The 18,997-nt window shown below is 44.5% G+C and overlaps 1 protein-coding gene across 1 annotated transcript in view; it reads left to right on the top strand.

Moving 5' to 3' along the window:
• CACNA1B (calcium voltage-gated channel subunit alpha1 B) overlaps positions 1–18,997 on the top strand; it is a 251,358-nt gene that overhangs the window by 167,799 nt on the left and 64,562 nt on the right. The window contains exons 18-19 of the mRNA XM_042879063.1: positions 2,599–2,666; positions 7,399–7,505. Of these exons, the coding sequence (XP_042734997.1) occupies positions 2,599–2,666; positions 7,399–7,505 (175 nt within the window). The remainder of the gene's footprint in view (positions 1–2,598; positions 2,667–7,398; positions 7,506–18,997) is intronic.

Genomic DNA, 18,997 nt, shown 5'->3' with positions numbered 1-18,997 from the left:
CTTACCAGGGACTTAACGTTATTCTTAGCTGTCAAAACATAAGCAGGAAGGTCTGAAAATAAAGTTCAGTTTGCCAGAAAATAGCAGAACTGCATTTTTGCTGGAAGTAAAACAGCCATTAATGTCAGTGATGCTGCAGAGTGGGGCGAAGCACAGATGTGAGCCGTGGGTTCACCTTCCTACTGAGAGTGGGAGGGTGCCCAGCACAGAGCAATCCTGCACTGCTGGTTAGTTTAGTTATGGATTGGCTTAATGTCAAATGTCTTTTCTTCTATAACTGGGGACTTAAACATTGCAGCCACTCTCCTTTTTACACAGATCTCCTCCAGAAAGCTGTAAGAATACATTGTTTTATGCAGTTTAGAGAATGGGCGTTGGTGATTTTGGGTCAGCTTTCAAAACCTGCTCCTTTTAAACATGAAGATCTCCTTTGCTCTTCAAACTGATGTGGGCTCTGTAATCGCTCCATTTCAGGAAGAAGCAAGATTGCTTTCCCTTGCTTTTGCTGTAGCTCAGTTGCTTCTTTGAATCTATTTATACGGATGGTAGGACTTGATGACCTTAGAGGTCTTTTCCAACCTTAATTGTTCTGTGAATCTGTATTTTCAAAGCACATTGCAAGGAAAAGATCTATAAACATTGGTTTTCTAAGACAGAATTCTCTTGCATTTTCAACTGCTCTGTGTCTGAAACGGTTCAATGGAAGCAGTGTGACTGGAGTGACAGCAGGACTTGGCTCATTTTCTTGGAAATTACACCGTGCTTTTCTTCATTGTTATGTGGTAAATTGATAAATTGGTGCATCTGTTGAGGGAAAAAGGAGAAAAAAGACCAAAAATTATGAAGAAAAACCTAAAATGAAAAGCAGCTAATGCTTGGGGCCAGGCCTTCTGCACTTTGCTGCAGCATGTAGAGCTGTGCTCAGTGTCTGGTCAGGCTGTACAGCCTGGAGATGGAGGTTGTTTGGTGTCCGGGAGTTCCCAAGCTCTGCAAAAGGGTTGGAAGGACTTTTTTTGGGGGGAAGAAACACTCAATTCCACTGGAACGTGTCTGCTTGATTAATCAAAACATCCCCAAGCTTAAAAAAACACAAAATAATGCTGTTTCCAGGGGCCGATTATGTTACATGAGGCATTTTCAGCATGTGTGTGTAGGAGGCAGAGGTAGGAAGACAACTTTGTTATGAGACATTCCTTCCCCCCAGCCTGGGGCTTGGAGGCGTTTCCAACATCGAAGCACCAAGGGTGGCCCCTCAGCCATTCGCCAGGTAAAAGGAAATGGAGACACAGATACCTTTGCAAATGAAAAGTTGATTTTGCTCTCTCTCCAGCGTGGGAGGGAGATGATCATTCTGGTTATCATCTTTCCCTTCTTGTTCTTCATTTGCTGGGCTCAGTGGGAGCGAGGAGCTCCTGCCCCGTACCCCTCGCAGTGGATGTGCATCACATTTCACAGCTCTTGCTGTCCCCATGGAATCATCCTTGCATGGTAAAACCCTCTATCCCGTGCTGCTTGTGGTGGTGAAATCCTGATGGATGCCTGGAGAAAACCCAGGAGTCCTTGTCCCATTCCCTGCAGGATGTAGACACATCCTGAAGGAGTACACTCTGCTCCTACTTCCACTGCCCCAAGCAGAGGATTGGGTTTTGATCAGTGTTTTGGCTCTGGAGGCATTTGTCTCAATGGGGATGAGAGGCCTGAAAGGTTCTCAAGTCTGATGAGGGCTCCTGATAAAGGAAAGCCAAGAAGCCTTGAGCTTTTGGATCTGGGCAAGTTTTGCTCTCTGGCTGCCCTGGGGAGTCTCCTGAAGCTGTGCTGATGTGAAGTGGTGGTGCTCAGCATGCAGCACTCACAGCCAGGGTGCTGCTGAAGCCAAGCTCATCTATGGCTGTGGTGAGGCCAACAGACTATGAATGCAACAGCAGTGCAATGCTTTGTGAATCTCCAGAGGGTGAATACATTAGATCAATGTAAAAGGCATGTATGCTCATATTTAGGGCAGTAGTCATAGCTTTACGCAGCCGTGGGGTCCTGTCACCAGGCAGCGTATGGGAGCAAATGTTTTTTTGCTTCTTGGGCATTGGTTAAGACTTGGATTTGTTTTGCTTGCTCTCATGTTGTATGCAAAGATACCTGATTTACAATTTCTTTGTGGCTGCTTTGCAACTGCTGTGCGGTTGTCACGTCCCCTCTGCTGTGATTAGCCATGAGAGTTCCTCCCAATGGCACGTGGCACAGCACTGATCTCAGCTCAGCCTTTTCGTGTTGCCCAATGTCTTTGTATGCTAACATGGCCTTTATAATGGCCAATTTCCAGGAGCTACCAGTTGTTCTGTTAAGCAGGAAGGATAAATGATGGTGAAATCCTGTGTGTGTGGGTGTGTGTATCCCCTCAGGACGTGTGCTGGTGAAGTCAGGTGGGTGCCCAGCACATGCTACTCCTGGTGAGTTAGAAATAAAGACGACAGAGCAGTGGTGCAAGGGATCCACCAGTAATATAGCCATGATTGGAAGTGGAGAAAGAAGGCTGTAGTGTAGAAGAGTAATTGCTTTCTCTATTTGCTATGTGAAGATTTTTCCTTAGCTGCTCCCCAACAGATACACTCCTGAATGTCTTCTTGGCCATCGCCGTTGACAACCTGGCCAATGCCCAAGAGCTGACCAAGGTAAGTACGTGACTTCTGGTTCTTCAAACTTGGGCCACAGCTGCTGGACCAAAAGCAGAGACTTCCATTCACGCTGTCCCTCTGTGTGCCAATTTACACTGCTGATAAGAACCCAGAGGTCCGCTCTCATTCCGTTCTGTTTGGTTCTCGAGGCTTGTTTCTGCAAACTGTTCCATTTCTTCATGCCAGGGCAGGCAGCAGGCATTGCTCGTGTCGCTGCTGTGTGGAGGTGAACACGCTTCTGTAGCTTTTGCTTTTTTCAAGAGCAGAGGCGAAAGAATTAATGGGTTTTGGCTGACTTGTGTGTCTGAGGCTTCGGCGTGGGGAGTCGCAGGTGGTGTGTGGCTGCCTTTGCTGTCTCATGCTGGTGCTTCGTGTGTTGTGGAGTTTGAATCAAAGAATTAATATTCTCCAATCAACTCTGGAAAACAACTTGAAGAGGTCACAGTGAGTTTAAAGCCAAAATGTTGGAACCTTCCCACCTCCTACCAGGTGCAGAGCAATCCAAAGCACAGCAGAGGCAGAAAGCCGGGTCCTGGCACGAGCTGGAAGAGTCACTGCTGGAGCTCTGCTGTGTGCTTAGATTTATATTGAGCATTCCCTATGGAAACAGCCTCTGTACAGCACAGAAAGGATTCCAATCGCTGCAGTTTGCATTCGGGTCATTGCACACTTTTTGTTCCTGGCTGTGCTGTACTCAGTGATGTTCAGCAGCACTGGGCTTGGTTTACACACCTTTGCTCTCACGAGGTGGAGGTGGATGTGTGCACAGCCCACTGCTCAAAGCCAATGATTGCTGGTGCACAAGCCCTGTATTTACCTTAGCAGCTATATTTTACAAACTTCTGCTTGTATAGTTGGGTAATGAAGCTCATCCCATTTCTTTCTGAATCCTTATAGCACTTTCTCCTGAACATTTCAGCAGCTGACTGGAAGGGTCAGAAACCCGACTTTGTTTATGTTTATAAAGTGTAATTAAATATTGATGGATTCAGCGGCATTGCAAAATCATAAAACTTCTTAAGAAACTTCTTTTTTTGCTTTAATTTTACTTATGATCAAAAAAAAAAAAAAGGAGAAAAAAATATCTCTGGGAGTTTCAAAAGCAGAGGGAAAAGATTAAAGCAATTCAATTGTATGGCAAACCTGGAGAATGAGAGATTTATTGCTAAGTAAATATGATCATGCAAAACCAAAAATGGCCTGGAGTTATAATTAAGTTACTCAGGAGTCAGTTGATCTCAGGAGATGTTCTTGACATTTATGCTGTAAAACTAATCAAGATCAGTGCTGCATACACTGTGGGAGAACCATAAGCACTTTGTACCTGCCTCTATTTTGGGAAGGCAGAAAGCTTCCCAGACATCAGGACTGAAGCATTTTAACCAGTGTTCTCAGTTCTGGATGTGAATTTGGATTTCCTTTACTGTTGCCCTAGTTGGGCCCTGTGACCTGTACCAAGGGGCAGCAGAGCTGCAGCTGTATTTAATTTGATCATCCAATGGTTGTTACAGAACTCAGCCTGGAGAAGAGAAGGCTGCAGGGTGACCTCATTGCAGCCTTCCAGTACCTAAAGGGAGCCTACAAACAGGAGGGGAATCAACTCTTTGAAAGGTTGATAACAGCAGGACAAGGGGAAATGGTTTGAAGTTGAGGAAGGAAAGATTGAGGTTGGATGTGAGGGGGAAGTTCTTGACAGAGAGAGAGTGGTGAGGTGCTGGAACAGCTGCCCAGAGAGGCTGTGATGCCCCGTCCATCCCTGGAGGTGTTCAAGGCCAGGTTGGATGGGGCCCTGGGCAGCCTGGCCTAGTGTTAGATATGGAGATTGGTGGCCCTGCATGCACAAGGAGGGATGGAGCTTCATGATCCTTGAGGTCCCTTCCAACCCGGGCCATTCTATGATTCTATGAACAGATCTGTTATCCAGCCTTTGCTTCTCCATCCCTGGGTCTTTCTCCTTTCTGTGTTGGCTCTGACTTTACAATGTCAGCATTGTTTCTACACTTCTCAGAACTATCTCCAATCCCTCTAGGCTGCTCTCTGCTTTTTTTTTTTTTCCCTATGTGTTGACAGGTTTTTCTTCTCATTTGCTAATTCAGTGTACACTCTGAAATTGTCCCCCAAATTTGCTTTCAATTTGCTCTTTGGTGTCACAACATGACACAGCAGCCCTGCCTGCAGCTTGAGGGTTGGAGCCAGATGATCTTTGAGGTCTCTTCCAACCCAAGCCATTCTAGGATTCTCTGCCATTCTTCATCTTGGCGTGGGAAGCTGCCATGGGTGGGTGAGCTGGGAAGCCCTCTGCCTTCCTAAAAAACACCTGAAAGCTTCAAGTACATCGTCTGATCTCTGCTCCATACAATCTTGGAGAAGGCTGGATAAAAACATACAGTAGGAGGGATGTGTGAATTTTACGTAAAATTAGTTCAGAATTCCCCAGATATTATAGGTTGAAGACAAGAGAGTAGCAGCCACGGAGGCTTCTCATCCAACCCAATGGAGAGGTCTTTAATTGGGTGTTAACTATGCACATAATTATTATTAGCACTGAAGCCAGGCTTTACCATGTGGTAAACTGTGGTTTTGATGAAGATGTCGAACTCAGCTCCTGCTTACACTTCTTTGGTCCCTGTAGGCAGTGCCTTTATCATGAGGTGATGATGGGGCTCCCAGAGGTGGCTCTCATGTCACAGTTCAGAGCTCACCTCAGTCATGCACCGTCAGCCCTGTGTGCTTCAAACAGAGCAGGGTGATCCCATGCCCCTATGAGACACTGCAGCACACATAGCAGGCAGGGAATTAATTAACATTCGTAAAGTGATCACAGATCTCTGTGTAGAAGGAGCTACAGAAATGTTATTAAGCAGTCATCTGATAAAGAATGTGCTTGCTCTGAGTTAGGGATGGCTGCCCTTATGACAGTGAGTATTTCGCTGTGCTATGGATGCACTGGGGAACATAGAATAGAAGCCAGAAATTTTATAAAGATGGTAAAATCTGCACCTGGTGCTTTAGGTGGAGAAAAATAAAGAGCTCCCCAAGAGAAGAAACAGCTTCAATATACCTGCTGAAAGAAAAACCTTGGAAGACTCCTCTTTGAGGAATTTATTTCTCAAAATATTCATATTCTGCAGATAGCACTGATCTACAGGCTGCTTCTAAGCCATCAGTACACACACTGGAAGTCAGCCATTGAGAAATATGGACTGCTGACTTGGTGTAAGGCTTCAGCAAGGCTTCTGTTGGTGGCTTGTCTCATTCTTTATTCATCACAGTAAGAGTTTTTGTTGTAGATCTGTTAATGCTTGGAAAGGAGGCAGCCTGAAAGGTTTGAAATTGTAATGGAACCAGATTTTTTAATTAATTACCTATCATTTCTTTTTCCTCCTAAAGGAGAAAAGGCCTTCAGGATGGGTCCCTGAGCACTGCAGGGAGGTTGGACTAAAGGACCTTTAAGCACCCCTTCCAACTCACACGATTCCATGATAAACCTACATGCCTTCCTATTTCAAAGCTGGATGTCTTACTGCTGTTTTTCATTGCTTTAAGCATAACTATTTCACAGTGTCCCTCTGAAGGGCAGATGCAGGTGTGGGGTCCTTGACAAAGGAGCTGCTGACTGCTGTCATCTTGACGTGTGGTTCTTCCCTGACGGTGGTGTGGATGTTGCCATAGTGTCTGTACTTTGACCTCATTTTCTTATCACAGAATCACAGAATGGGTTGGAAGGGACCTCAAGAATCATGAAGCTCCAACCCCCTGCCACATGCAGGGCCACCAACCTCCACATTTAATACCAGTCCAGGCTGCCCAGGGCCCAGTCAACCTGGCCTTGAACACCTCCAGGGATGGGGCATCATTTCCTATCTAAGTTAACTAGCTGGAAAGTTCAAAGGAAGTTCAAGCCATGTGACTACTGGAGTTGAATGGGATGCTGCTTGTTTTGCTTTTTGTTCTCATTCCAGTCCTGAAGATCCTGCAGTTTGATTTTAAGCAGTGTTCTGTTGTAATCACAGCAGATGGGAGGAAATAAATCACAGTTGTACTCTGTGGGAATTTGCAGTCCAAAAAATAACCCTCATAGGTGATCTGAGGAACGTGTAGAACTCGCAAACATGACCAGCTTTCTGAGCTGTGCTTGACTGTCCCTTTAATGTGCTTCAGTCTACTCTGTCTTCTTTCTGTTTTCACCCACTCCATCCTCAGCGATACACCTGAAATCAGTGGTAGTATTTGGGATAAAACTGGTGTGAGCAGGGCCAGTCAAACCCTTTGTTGTCTGCTGGGCCTATTGCTTCAGATAGTTCATGTTGGCTTTGGGAGTGTCCCATTTTGTTAGGATGTAGGCTTCTGAATGCTTTTGCACATGTAAGTGCGTGATGAATGAGGCTGCCTTTACCCCAGAGGTGTCACAGTTCTGCTCAGGTCTCTCCCTGTTGTGCCAAAGCACTGAGTGATAAGAAGAGACCCAGAAGAGGTAAGAGCTTCCCAAGGGAGATGTATTCTCAGTAAAGATGCACTGAGCACTTGACCAAACCTTGTGTTTCCCATCTCTTTGCTGAGAGAGAAACCCTGCCTTGCAAGAGGTTTTGAGATTATGCCTTTTTTTTTAATGAATTTCCACTTTTCTCATGGCAAAGCAGTGCCGGTCACATTGCACCCATGCCTTGGGGAACTCTAGGTGTTGTCGTTGCACCATGCAGGCTCTGATATGTCTGATTTTCTGCACCAGGATGAGGAGGAGATGGAGGAAGCCACCAATCAGAAGCTCGCCCTGCAGAAGGCCAAGGAGGTAGCAGAAGTCAGCCCCATGTCTGCAGCCAACATGTCCATAGCCGCGTAAGCGCTGTTTTATTATTTGAGACTTCTGTCTCGTGGTTTCTGCTTCTCAGTGCTGTCACACGTCTGTTCGACTGGAGCATCCTGTAGCACTCTGTGAATGCTTTACACCATCTCTGTTACTGATAGGGCTTTAGGTTGACTGAACTGATCACTTAACCGTGGGCTGCAGTGCTTCTTTCAGTTTGTTACTGTTTTTCCTTGTGACGTCTCATCTTTTGCCTCGTTATAACTGTAATTTAGAAGCTTTTTTTTTTTTTTAAGCTGTCCTAAGATAGATTTCACCAGGTGAAGTGTTAGCATCTATTTCACTTTGGATTTGTAATTCTGGGAGGTATGTGTACGTAATGGTGTTAAAACTATTGTATGATAAGCATAAAGCTGTCCCAGGGGACCCTTTTTTAAAGGGGAGCTTAATCCACTTCATCATAGTCAATGAGCCAAATGGAGCCAGTTTGTTATACGTGAAAGAAAAGAATCTTGTTCATTTGACTGTCTTCTCCTTCCCATTTTATTTTGCAATTTCTGCTTTAATCATCTATTTATGCCATCTCTGTTTGTTGGTTTTAAATATAATCCTCTTCTTACAATGATTTCCTGTCCAGTCTAGACAAGAAGTCACACAAGGACATTTGCTTTTGTTCTGATGAATTTCCTGGAGCTATTATTTTGTAGCACAAGATAATGATGCTAACTTTCTTCTATTTTTAATCAACAGTACAGTGCGTGTGAAGACTTTTTAGAACCCAGAAAAAGCACTTTAATGGAGCTAAGATTTCTCACCACATTGTTAGTCACTTAAAATAACCTTGTTCCTTGACTTTTTCACCAGGTTTTCACCTGGTTTTCTACAGCATAGGGGCAGTTTTGTGACCAAAACTGAAAGTGAGTACAAAATCATGGATTTCTGGTTCTTTTTGCTTGAAATTGTATCTGCCTAGATCCTGCCATGTGTAAAAGCAGGCTTACAAGTGAACACGTGGATGTGCAGTCTGTTCCTTTCACATCTACAAACCACGGCAGCAACATGTGCTGTATTGAAGGCCATCCACTACCTCTCCCTGTGGTGCCACTGAGGTGCTTAGAGGGCACTTGCAAAGCATGCTGAGCTTTAGTTTGAAAAAAAAAAACAACCAAAAAAACCACTCAGAAAGTCAATAGGTTGATGACCAAATGGATAGTAACCCACAGGAGGCAAGGGAGAAGCTAGGAGTACTGTGAGAGAGAAATAGAAGTACAGATGGGTTGCTGGCTGATGATCCAAAAAGTGTTTAATGACTGCATGCCAAAGCAATATTTAATGTAGAAATTAATCCGTAGTGAGAACACCAGAGACACATAGCAGCTACAGCTTTAGGGTTTGCAGCACTGATGCCTTAGCTACTGTTATCCTGCCCAGTAGGGCTGGTGGCAGGGACTCGTGGTTGACAGCTGGACATACCCTGGTACTTCTTATGGTCCTGAAGGCAGAGCAGATGCTGTGTTGATGGCAAGACTTGTTAAATCAAACTCTGTTGTTATTCAAGCCTGGACATGCTGATGGAATCCCACCATAGATTTGGTGTGAGGAACCATGAATGGCTCAACACCACGGAGAATGGAAAGGTGCTGGGCATGCTTGGAAACAGGATTCTTGGCATATGGGAACATCAGTGCCAAAAACAAAGCCCTGTAGGAATTGGGTAACCTGTCCTGGTTTCAGTAGATTTTTTTCTTCATGGTGTGTGGTGTGATGCTGTGCTTTGGTTTAAGAGAAAGGCAGTGGCTGGTGAGCAAGTCAGGGAAAAGCTGGGACTGAGACACCAAGGTCCAGCTGCAAACCCAGTTCTGGATCTGCGTTACCAGTTTACCCTTAGAACTACTGCTTTTGTTTTTTCTAATTCAGTTTTATTTTCAAAATGTAGGAAAATGATTTTCTACAGCAGTGAGCATCTGTGTCATGAGTCAGTACTCTGAGAACATCATCGTTTTCTCTGCCTTCACCAACAAAACCAGGTCTGTCAGGTGTTGAAACACAGAGGGCACCATGACTTGCATTTCTTCAATGATATTCACATCCCGGTGTGCTTGTCCACCTCCTGCAGAGGTGCTAAAGCCGTCCTGGGGCTCAGGCTGGTGAAAGTCCCCTTGCTCATCCTGTTTCACCAGTGAAGTGCTGTGCTTGCTGTTTTGCTGCTTTCCTTTGTCAGTCCCACATCAAGGACTGTGAGAGCACACCTTCCTCTAAGCCTCCTTCAAGGCCATTGCATACTCTGTAGTGTACCTGCTTCTCCACCTCTAGCATTTTTGCTATGCAAATACAGAGCACAGTTGTGGTTTGCGTGCTCATGTCCCTGCAGTTCATCTGCAGTGGTTGTTCTGCTCTCTGCTATTTAGGCCTCTCAGCAGCTCAGCTCTGGGAAATGTTTACTGCATCATTTGCAAAATACGATTTCCTGGACTTACGAACCAGTTTGCTAATTTACTTTGTCAACCTGCTCTGTGACCTTCACAGCCCCACGTGATCCACAAATTGTTTTATTGCTTGATATGCAGTGCAGCACTGCTGTATAAAGGGGTCTGTTTTGATAAAACAGTCATTATTACAGCAGCATCCAGATATCATCTGTCTTGCAAACTGGCTCAAGGTGCTTTATTACAATATTCAGCCTGCACTTAGTTTGTACCTCATAACTCAGTGCTCTCCCAGGATGTCTCTGTCTTCTGCTCCACCAAAGGACTTACACGAATGAGTTCTTCTGACCACAATTTCTTTCTTCACCTGGTGAACTCTATCCCGCTTGGGCCTTTCTGTTTTGTGTTTTTTCAAGATTTAAAAACTAGGATGGTGCATCTTTCTGTCATTGTTGCAGTTTGCTTTAGAACGGAGTATTTGTTTAACATGAGCAATTGTGCTTTAATTTTAGCCCATTGTTTCATTCTTATTTCTGTGACTTTTGTTTTCTGTTTAGCATTTTCCTTGCTTTGTTGTTTCTGGAGGTGAGTTTCTGGGTTTGTCCAGTTTGCCCAGCATTGTCTTTAAGACCCTCTGTTCTGTACAACGTTGAAACCACTCAGCCTCTGGAACTGAGCAGCTGTATGGATCGATGGGTCTTTGAGCAAGCCATTGGTGCAGCTTCCTTGGTGGTGAGAATGGAGGAGGAGGGAAAACGGGGCAGTGAATGTGCGGAGCACCTCAAGGTGTCAATTGAAGGAGCGCTGCCAGGCTGATTTCCACAGGCAGCACAAAGACTCCACTGCAGGTGGTTTTACATTCTGTAAATGAACTTGTTTCTTTGCCAACCCAAAGCCTGAATGCCCTGCCTGTTCTATTCCGGCCAGAGCTGCACCAATGTCCCGTACAAAAGGGGCTGCACCGAGCACACAGGACATGGGCATGGGCCAGCAGGCCAGTGGGAGAATTCATGAGCCCAAAGCCCAGCACAGGTTTTGCCCACAGCTGCTCCAGGGACCCTGTATTGCTGGCTAAAACTGCCTCCACATTTATTTCTATGCATTTTCCATTGGCCTGCCTTGGGAAGAGTCTTAAGATAGCATTCACAACAGAAAGCAAATGCTAAATTTGAAGGAACCTACTATGTAGTCACGTCTGAGTCACGCTAAGAGAAACTTACGCCTCTTTTTTTTCACTTAGTATTTCTTAATTCTATGCAATATTGTGTCATCATGGTAGCCAGACCAAAGGAAATGATCCAAGCATTAGCTATGGGGTGTGAGTTGTCTATGGAAGAAGAATTTCTCAGACATGATGGATGACACTTTGTAGGAGGTGGTAGTGACTGTTATGGCACCAGGGCTGAACACTGTCTGTAGGTTTGACCACTAGAATTTTTCAAAACTTGACACCAACAACATCAACAGAACCCCAAAGACCTGTCCTGGTCCTGCCTGGTTTCTACTGGTGCCTCACACGTTTGACCCAAGCAGCTGATGTGTTAATTGTGTGCCTACAGGTAAATACTGCCTGGTAACACGAGTGAGCTGATTGCTCATTAACAAACCGTGAGAGCAAACAGAGGTGGCACTTCACAGTGACTTCTCAGAGGTGTCTGTCCCTTTTGTACAGGTCTGGGGACAAAGGGAGGGGGGAGCTGCTTTATTTCTCTAGGACATTTTTCCATCTCAGAGGCTCCATGTTTTCCTTTTGTCTTGGGAATACCGTGGTCTGTTTCAAAATCCCTGTTGGGCTGCTGGTACCCAACAGAACCCAGCAAGATGTATGCCTGAACACTCACCACAGTTCCTGTGTTTGACAGTGTGTAGACTAGCAGAGGTGTTCTTTCTCTCTTGCTGGCGTGTGACTCCTTCCCTTTCTTTTCTCCTGGTGTGTGTGGATGTGTGAGGTACTGTGATTCCTCCTGGTAGCTTTCCTTTTTGCCCTTGCTGTTGATGTAACGATGACCCTAACGGCTACACAGAAAGACACTCTCGTGCTCTGTGTCCCTCTCAATGGTAAGTGAAGCTCAAGTACTTCATCATTTCGACTTGGAAAAGGAGGCTGTCTTTATTTTCGCTTTCCACTCTGCAATTCTAGTGGAAATTTAGTCGGTCACGGTTTCAAAAAGTCCAGGAGTAAACCTGGAATGCTGCAGGACTTGCATAATGCTGTCTGGCCAGGCTACAAGGATATTTGGCAGGATCACAGCATGGCCTCCACCCTGCACTGCACCAAATGAGGCAGGGATACATGCAAAGATAAAAGCGAGCCTTCTGCCGTGTGACATTGAGAGCTGCTTTCAGCAATTCCAAGCAACAGTTCCACAGGTGTTGCACAGCGTCGGTGTCGACTCCCAGGTAAATGAAAGCAACCCATTATGTTCTCCTCTATCACAGCTTTCCCACCTGTTCTGCTCAGTATTTCCTTTCCTGTGCTTAAGGCATTTGTGCAGGCAGGGGCTGTGGAAACGTGGAATGTAGAGAACTCTGAAGTTTGGGCAGAACACTTTACCAGATTGTTTGCTCCAAGTGAAATGTTCACAAATCCTTTCATAATGCCTTTACGCTGCAGTTTTCTTGGCCTCTGGGTGGTTGAGTTATACACTCCACCTGGGCCAACGCTTCTGTTCAAGGCATTCTGGTAATTTTAAGGAAATGTGTATTTAAAATTCTACTCCTGTGGTATCCAAAGAACATTAGATTTTTAATTGGACCTGCTGGCTTTCATAACATTGGTTGTTTGAAGATTGAAGGAAAAAATGCTGCAACCGAAAAGACAAATTCAGGAGGTGAAGGGATTTTATCTTTCCTTCATCTGAGAGAGTTCTTCAGATGATGTGAATTTATAAAAGTTATTGTTTGTAACTGTGAAAAATTAGCACCTCAAGCCAAGAACTGTCAAGATATTTAGAAACCTGGTTTTGAGTAGGTCCCCTACCAAAGAAAGAATTAACGCAATGTAATTCAGCTGCTTCTGCGTTCAGAAACCACACAGAATCATAAAATGGCTCAAGTTGGGAGAGATCTCTAAGATCCTCTTATTCCAACCCCTGCTGTGGGCTGGCTGCCCCCCACCAGATCAGGCTGCCCAGAGCCCCATCCGTAGCCTTGGGTACCTCCTTGTAACGGCATCTACACAAGTACACACTGAATGGAGGAGAATCTACAAAACTAGGTGTGAATTGAAACAAAATTTGGATAGCCATGTCCTGTGCCTCACATGCAGCAGACCTATGGGTTTTAGACATGGCAAGCCATATTCAGACGGCCTGAGCTCAGACACATGCCTGCATCTGGCTGAGGAGAGAGGTAGGTGCCCCTGCAGAGAGCATCTTATGCAAGATGGAACTGGTGAAGCCTAGCGCCAGCTGCTGCGGCTCGGATGGATTTGGGTTTGGATTTGGATTTGGGTTCTCCAAGCACAGCCCAGGCTCCTCCTAGCTGGGGCTCCTCTCTGCTCCCAGGCATTTCCACCTCTCATACCAGGGTGCCACAGTGGAAATGAGCAGCTTTGCACCCTGCTCCCACTTGAACTAATGATTGCAGCACAGCTGTAACAGCAATCACCACCTGTTTCTGCAAAGGCCTCTGAGGTCCTAAAGATGACTTCTGCAGAGGACTTTGAGTGTGTGAGTATAACATATGGAGGCATAAATTCCTAATATCATTGTGTGTCTTTTGGTTCACCTTTTAATTTTTGTTTCCCTTTTGGTTCCATTTTGGTTGTTTCCTTGTGAACAAGAAGGTGGTGTGTCTCTGGCTTCCACACTTTCTGAAGCTTGCCTGGTCTCCTACCAAGATGCACGCCGCAGTCTGCATTCGATAGGACACAGCCTGTATGACTCTTTTCCCAATGTCTCTTATGGTTTCTCTTCTCTTCTTCGTTTTTTTTGTTTTGTTTTGTTTTCTTTTTTTTTTCTTCTCACTTTTTGTTTTCTTTGTTTGTTTTGTTTTTGCATGTGCAGTTTTGTAAAGCAAACTCGAGGTACTGTATCTCGCAGCTCGTCAGTCTCCAGCGTAAATTCACCGTGAGTTGCTCTCTGTTACAATATTCAGTTAATGGATTTATGATACCTACATTTATAAACCTCCCTCTTCCTCCTCCCCCCCACTCTCCTGATGCCTTCATTCCCCACCTTGTTTTCTCCAAAAATCATTCCCATCGTTGTGGAAAGCCTCCAGACCAATATATGGTGGAAGGACTGGAAAGTGTGTGACATTGCCATATAATGCTTGTGATTTGATCGTGAGCAACTCTGTAGTGTTTCGTATATTGACTGTGAGTTCTCCTCCTCCCTTCCCTTGTCCTCCCATCCCCCTAATTATTTCCCTCTGTTGCTTCCTTAATTATCTTCCCTGTTCTCTCCCCTGCCCTCATTTGATGGTTCATCTTATTCTCACTCGTACTTTGTTCTCTGTTTATTCTGTACTGGGCTGACGGCTTTGATGTTCCACCAGTGTTTGCACTTAGGGTTCAATAGGAGAACAGGTGTCCACCATGAGTGCTCTCTTCAAATGAAAGAAAGCTGGAGGAGAGCCTGAAGGAAACTTCAGGAATTGGGGCCCAAGTGAGACCAAACTCCTTTAGAAATTCATACTCCTGAGAGCATGGTTTTACCTGTGCTCTCTGACCTTCCTGAGATATTGCAAAAACGAGGCACTCATTGAACTCCTATGCATCCGTGTCAGAGCAAACACAGTGGTAGACCTTCCATTCACTCCACGCACTTCCTAACAACCAAATCTTGCTGGCTTTGCTGTGAATCACAGGTGCTTTGACACCAGTGCAGGTTTGTAGAGTATTACCATCGTTCCCTGCTGACTAATATGACAGAACTTGTCACCAGCTTGTCACCGACCCATCTTAGTGCCTTTGCTTTGAGTTGCACTGTTGCCATTTGACGTTATCTTTCTTCTTTAATGCTTTTGGAGAGACAAGTAAGTGCAATTCACTTGTGGGTTTGTCCTTACGTGCACCATAGCAGGGTTCAGCACGGCAAAGATGCAGTGAAGCAAAGGTTTTCCACCAGCTTCTCAACATCTGTTTTGTTCCCAGTCTCCTTGGGCATTCTGGGGGTCCTTGTCCACTGGTGGATCTCAGGCTCATTTCTTGCAATGCATTGCCTGGCTGCTGGGATTCCAGGCAAGCACAGCATTATGGGGGGAAGGTCTGCTGCCTTTTGGGTCTCTTATCCTGCCTTGCACTTGGTAAGAAGGAAGGCAAGAGTGGAAATGGAGAGCTTGGTTCAGGTAGTGATGAAGGAGAGGTGCTGCCCGATTGTCTTCCTTCTCATTGCTTGGGTGCACTCCAGCTGAAGTTGAACCAAACCAATCCAAGGCCATGGTTGCAAATTAGGAACGAAATCTGAAAGAATGGAGTTTTGTTCCTTTTGCAAACTTCCAGAGCTGTCACTTAAATTGTTCAAACAAACTGCAGGCACTGGAATCCCCTTGGAAGGAGGATCTGCCCACATTCAGTGGCCATTGAGATCTGTTGCTGTCTGCCCAGTAGCAACAGAGACAGTGCAAATTAGGAGGCATCCCTGGATCTTATGACTTGCATCCTTTCTATAATGTTTGAATTTTTACTGCCAAAATGTGTAGGTGGGCCTCTGCTAGGGTGGATTTTCAGTTATATGCTGCCCAAAGACAGCTTTCTTTTGCCTGCACTTTTTTGTCTCAGCCAGGCTGGCAAATGACTACAGCTTAAAACCATGTTTCTCTACACGTAAAGCCACTTTACCTCTTTTCAATCATGTGGAGAGAGCCTGATTTATAGGCAAATACAATTTGTGTTACCTGTAACAACACTGTGCGTTGTCTGGGCAGTAATCTGTAATTTCCTATGCCAAATGGGGCCATTTTGACAGATTAATTGAATGTGCATTTTTTTCCCTGTGGGTGTCCCCAGCATTTCCCTTGCATTTTCCCTGCGAAAATTCTTGCTTTGGCTCAGTATCTGGACTCCATAACTGTGTGTGATGCGTAGAAGTACCAGCTGCTATTGAGCATCAGTAGAGCCTCCGTGAAGTGTGAAAGCATCCAGAGGTCTCATGTATTCAGTATAAATGTCATTGTTAGGACTGTATTTTTTTTTATTTTAAATTCAAATAGATACACTCTTCCCAGGCACCAGCACCCCATGTCCCGGGTGGAGGTTAGTATTGGTTCCAGATGCTCTAATGTCAATCTGTTCTCTTACTGTAAGCATACTGATCAGGGAAGTGGTTGAAATTCTGTGCAAGGTGAAAGTAGATCAGTGGTCTCGTCGTTTAAAAAAGCTTTTAAAGGGTACAAAAAATCCCAGTTCTGTTTCTCTAGGTTGCTACAGAGGCAGAGGATTCCTTCTGCCTTCAACATCAGTAAGAACCAAGATCTGGAAATCCATTCTTCCAAAAGAGCAAAACTTATTCAAAACTCTTGAAATGCAGGCGGGCATTTTTTTCTATATTCTTTCTTTAACTGTTCTTCGAAGGAAAATTGTAAATGGGTAGGAAGTGACAGACAAGCTATGAGAACTAGTTCCTTAACAAACAAACAAGTGGTATGAAGACCATTTTTTACTCACTGAAGAGTTTTTATTCACTCATTTGTACAGGCATGCTCTGTTTCTTTAACTAAATCAGCACATGTATAAAATCCATACTGAAGTTAGCAGCTATCTATGTACATAGGCGATAATGCACAGCTGAGGGAGTGATTATGTTATGCTTTTCCAGCTGAATGTATTTAAGAGTTATGGGACACTGGGTTTTCATATGAATCATCATTACATAACAGTGGGTGATGGAATCCCAAAAGGTGAATTTGAGGTTTCCTCTGTATTGCTATTGTTTGCTGTCTGTTCCTAATAGGATTCAGAGATGTTAGTCATTGCTTGGTCATCAGAAATAGTATGTTCTTCAGGCATTTTCTGGAGTGCTAAATACAACGAGCGCTGGGGATTTTACTTCTTTCCAGAAGTGCTGAGTGTCTGCACCTGCCAATGATTTCATTTTTTTTAAAGACCTTAATTTGATTTTCTTTGTGTAGCTCCTTCCCACACCAACCATAACAGCTTCCAGCAGGACAGCAGCAGAGAGGCGTGCAGAGGGAAATGGAAAAGGTTGACTGTCTTCCACCAGATAAATTTGTCACTTGTTGTCCAAGAACCCAAATCGTTCTTCATCCATATCAGTTGCTTCTGTATATTCAATGTCTGGGTCACCTGCTTTCTTTCCATCGTTATTACACAAAGCAGGGACTGTGACTTCATTCCCTGATGTGCTTTGTCTTGGTTTTTATCAGAAGGCTGGAGCTCACAGTGGGACTTTGGCTGTAGGAGTCTGTCTGCCTCTTTGGCCAGGTAACAGCGATAGGACAAGAGGCATTGGTCTCAAGGGAGGTTCGGGTTGGATTCTAGGTAAAATTTCTTCTCAGAAAGAGTGGTGATGCATCGGAACAGGCTGCCAGGGGAGGAGGGGAATCACCATCCCTGAGGTGTTGAGTAAAGGTGAGATGCTGCATTGGGTGGCACGGTCAGAGCAGTCACAGGCATGGGGCAGTGGTTGGACTGTGTGATCTGAATGATCTTTCCGTGGTTCTGTGATTATGGAACAGCTGTCAGAATGTCCTCTAGAGAAGGAAATGTGCACATGCCAGAGGCCAAGGTGAAATAAAGTAGTAATCATGATTAAAAAATAAACAAACGTTCCAAGACTGAATTTTTGGAGAACTTAATGTCTGTCTATAGATTAAACATAGTTGTGCTTGTAGTAAAATCACCTCACAGTGGGTTAGCTTGTCATCAAATCAGAGTTTGTAGAAAGCTAAGTCTTATTTTGATACTGGAATTATTATGCGATGTACTTAAATACATATACAGATATTTAAAAGCTTTTCCTATTAGAGAGATAGGAAGCAGCATGCAGGTTGGTGAGCTATGGTGGAGTGAAATCATTCTGTCTTCCTTAGTAAAAGCAGCAAAACTTCTGCTGTGTGAATTCCAGAACACTTTGGCATGGATGGACCTTGCATCCCTGCAGAGCTGTATGAAAGCTGGTGATGATGGCAGTCTTTGTATACCGAGCAGCAGCATATACTGGCTTCTGCTTCTTGTAGGAAATCATGCCCATGGACACCTCCTGGGAGCAGCAGTGAAGCATGAGAGCTTTCCAAACTTTTGCTCAGGCCACATGCAAAATTTAGAGTTTCAGGCCAAAGGACATTAGGAGGAAAATTGTGAAAAAAACATATTTTCCTTCTGAGAAAATTATATATATATATATATAAATCTAATATATAAAGCCAAAATCAAATTCAAGAGGAATATTGGAAGGGAGTGGGCAGCATTTCCCATTGCTGTCCTTGATAATGGTGTTTCTGTGATGTGCACCGTCACACGCACTCAGTGAGAGCACAGTGCATCTCCCAGGAGAGCCCAGGCAGGGAAATGTGGCTCATAAAGAAGAAAAAGTGCTAAAGCATCCAGGCTGCAGCTCCCGGGTCATGGGCAAAGCACAGTGAAGAGCCAGCAGTGAGCTCATCTGGAAGAAAATTGTTTTATCAGAGCAGAGATAAAGCTTTGTGCGTGCCCACCCTGGACCGATGTGCTGCCTTTGTATTTTCTGAGTGGAAAATTCAAACATGGAGAATGCTGCTCCAAATGGATGCACAGAAAATCAGATTTATTTTTGTTATTGCTGTTCTTGAAAGGTTTTTTTATATCCCATTTTCTATTGATACTCTATTTTAACAAGAAATTCCCTCCCACTTGTAATCAGAACATACTCTTTCCTACCCACAATCTAATACCTGGGTATTTTTAACATCAAATTATTATGTTTGCAGTCAGATTTCATTCATTATTTACTACAGCAAAATTGTGAGGATTGCATTTCGGTGGCTGATTAAGCCAGCAGTGCTGGGATGCAAAGTGCCATTAACTGCAGCACTGTTTTAAAAGGTTACGACAACAAAATCTTTGGTCATTATGGAATGGCTAAGATTAGAAGGTGGCTAAAAGTATGCTTTCCTTTCCTGAGTGGTCTGTACAGTGGCTGGCAGCTTTTTTATTT

The sequence above is a fragment of the Lagopus leucura genome, unplaced genomic scaffold, assembly GCF_019238085.1.
Source record: "Lagopus leucura isolate 7727_CA_CO unplaced genomic scaffold, USGS_WTPT01 Super-Scaffold_100022, whole genome shotgun sequence".
Classification (NCBI taxonomy): domain Eukaryota; kingdom Metazoa; phylum Chordata; class Aves; order Galliformes; family Phasianidae; genus Lagopus; species Lagopus leucura.
The sequence above is the reverse complement of the archived record's forward strand: the minus strand, read 5'-3'. Positions and strand labels throughout refer to the sequence as shown.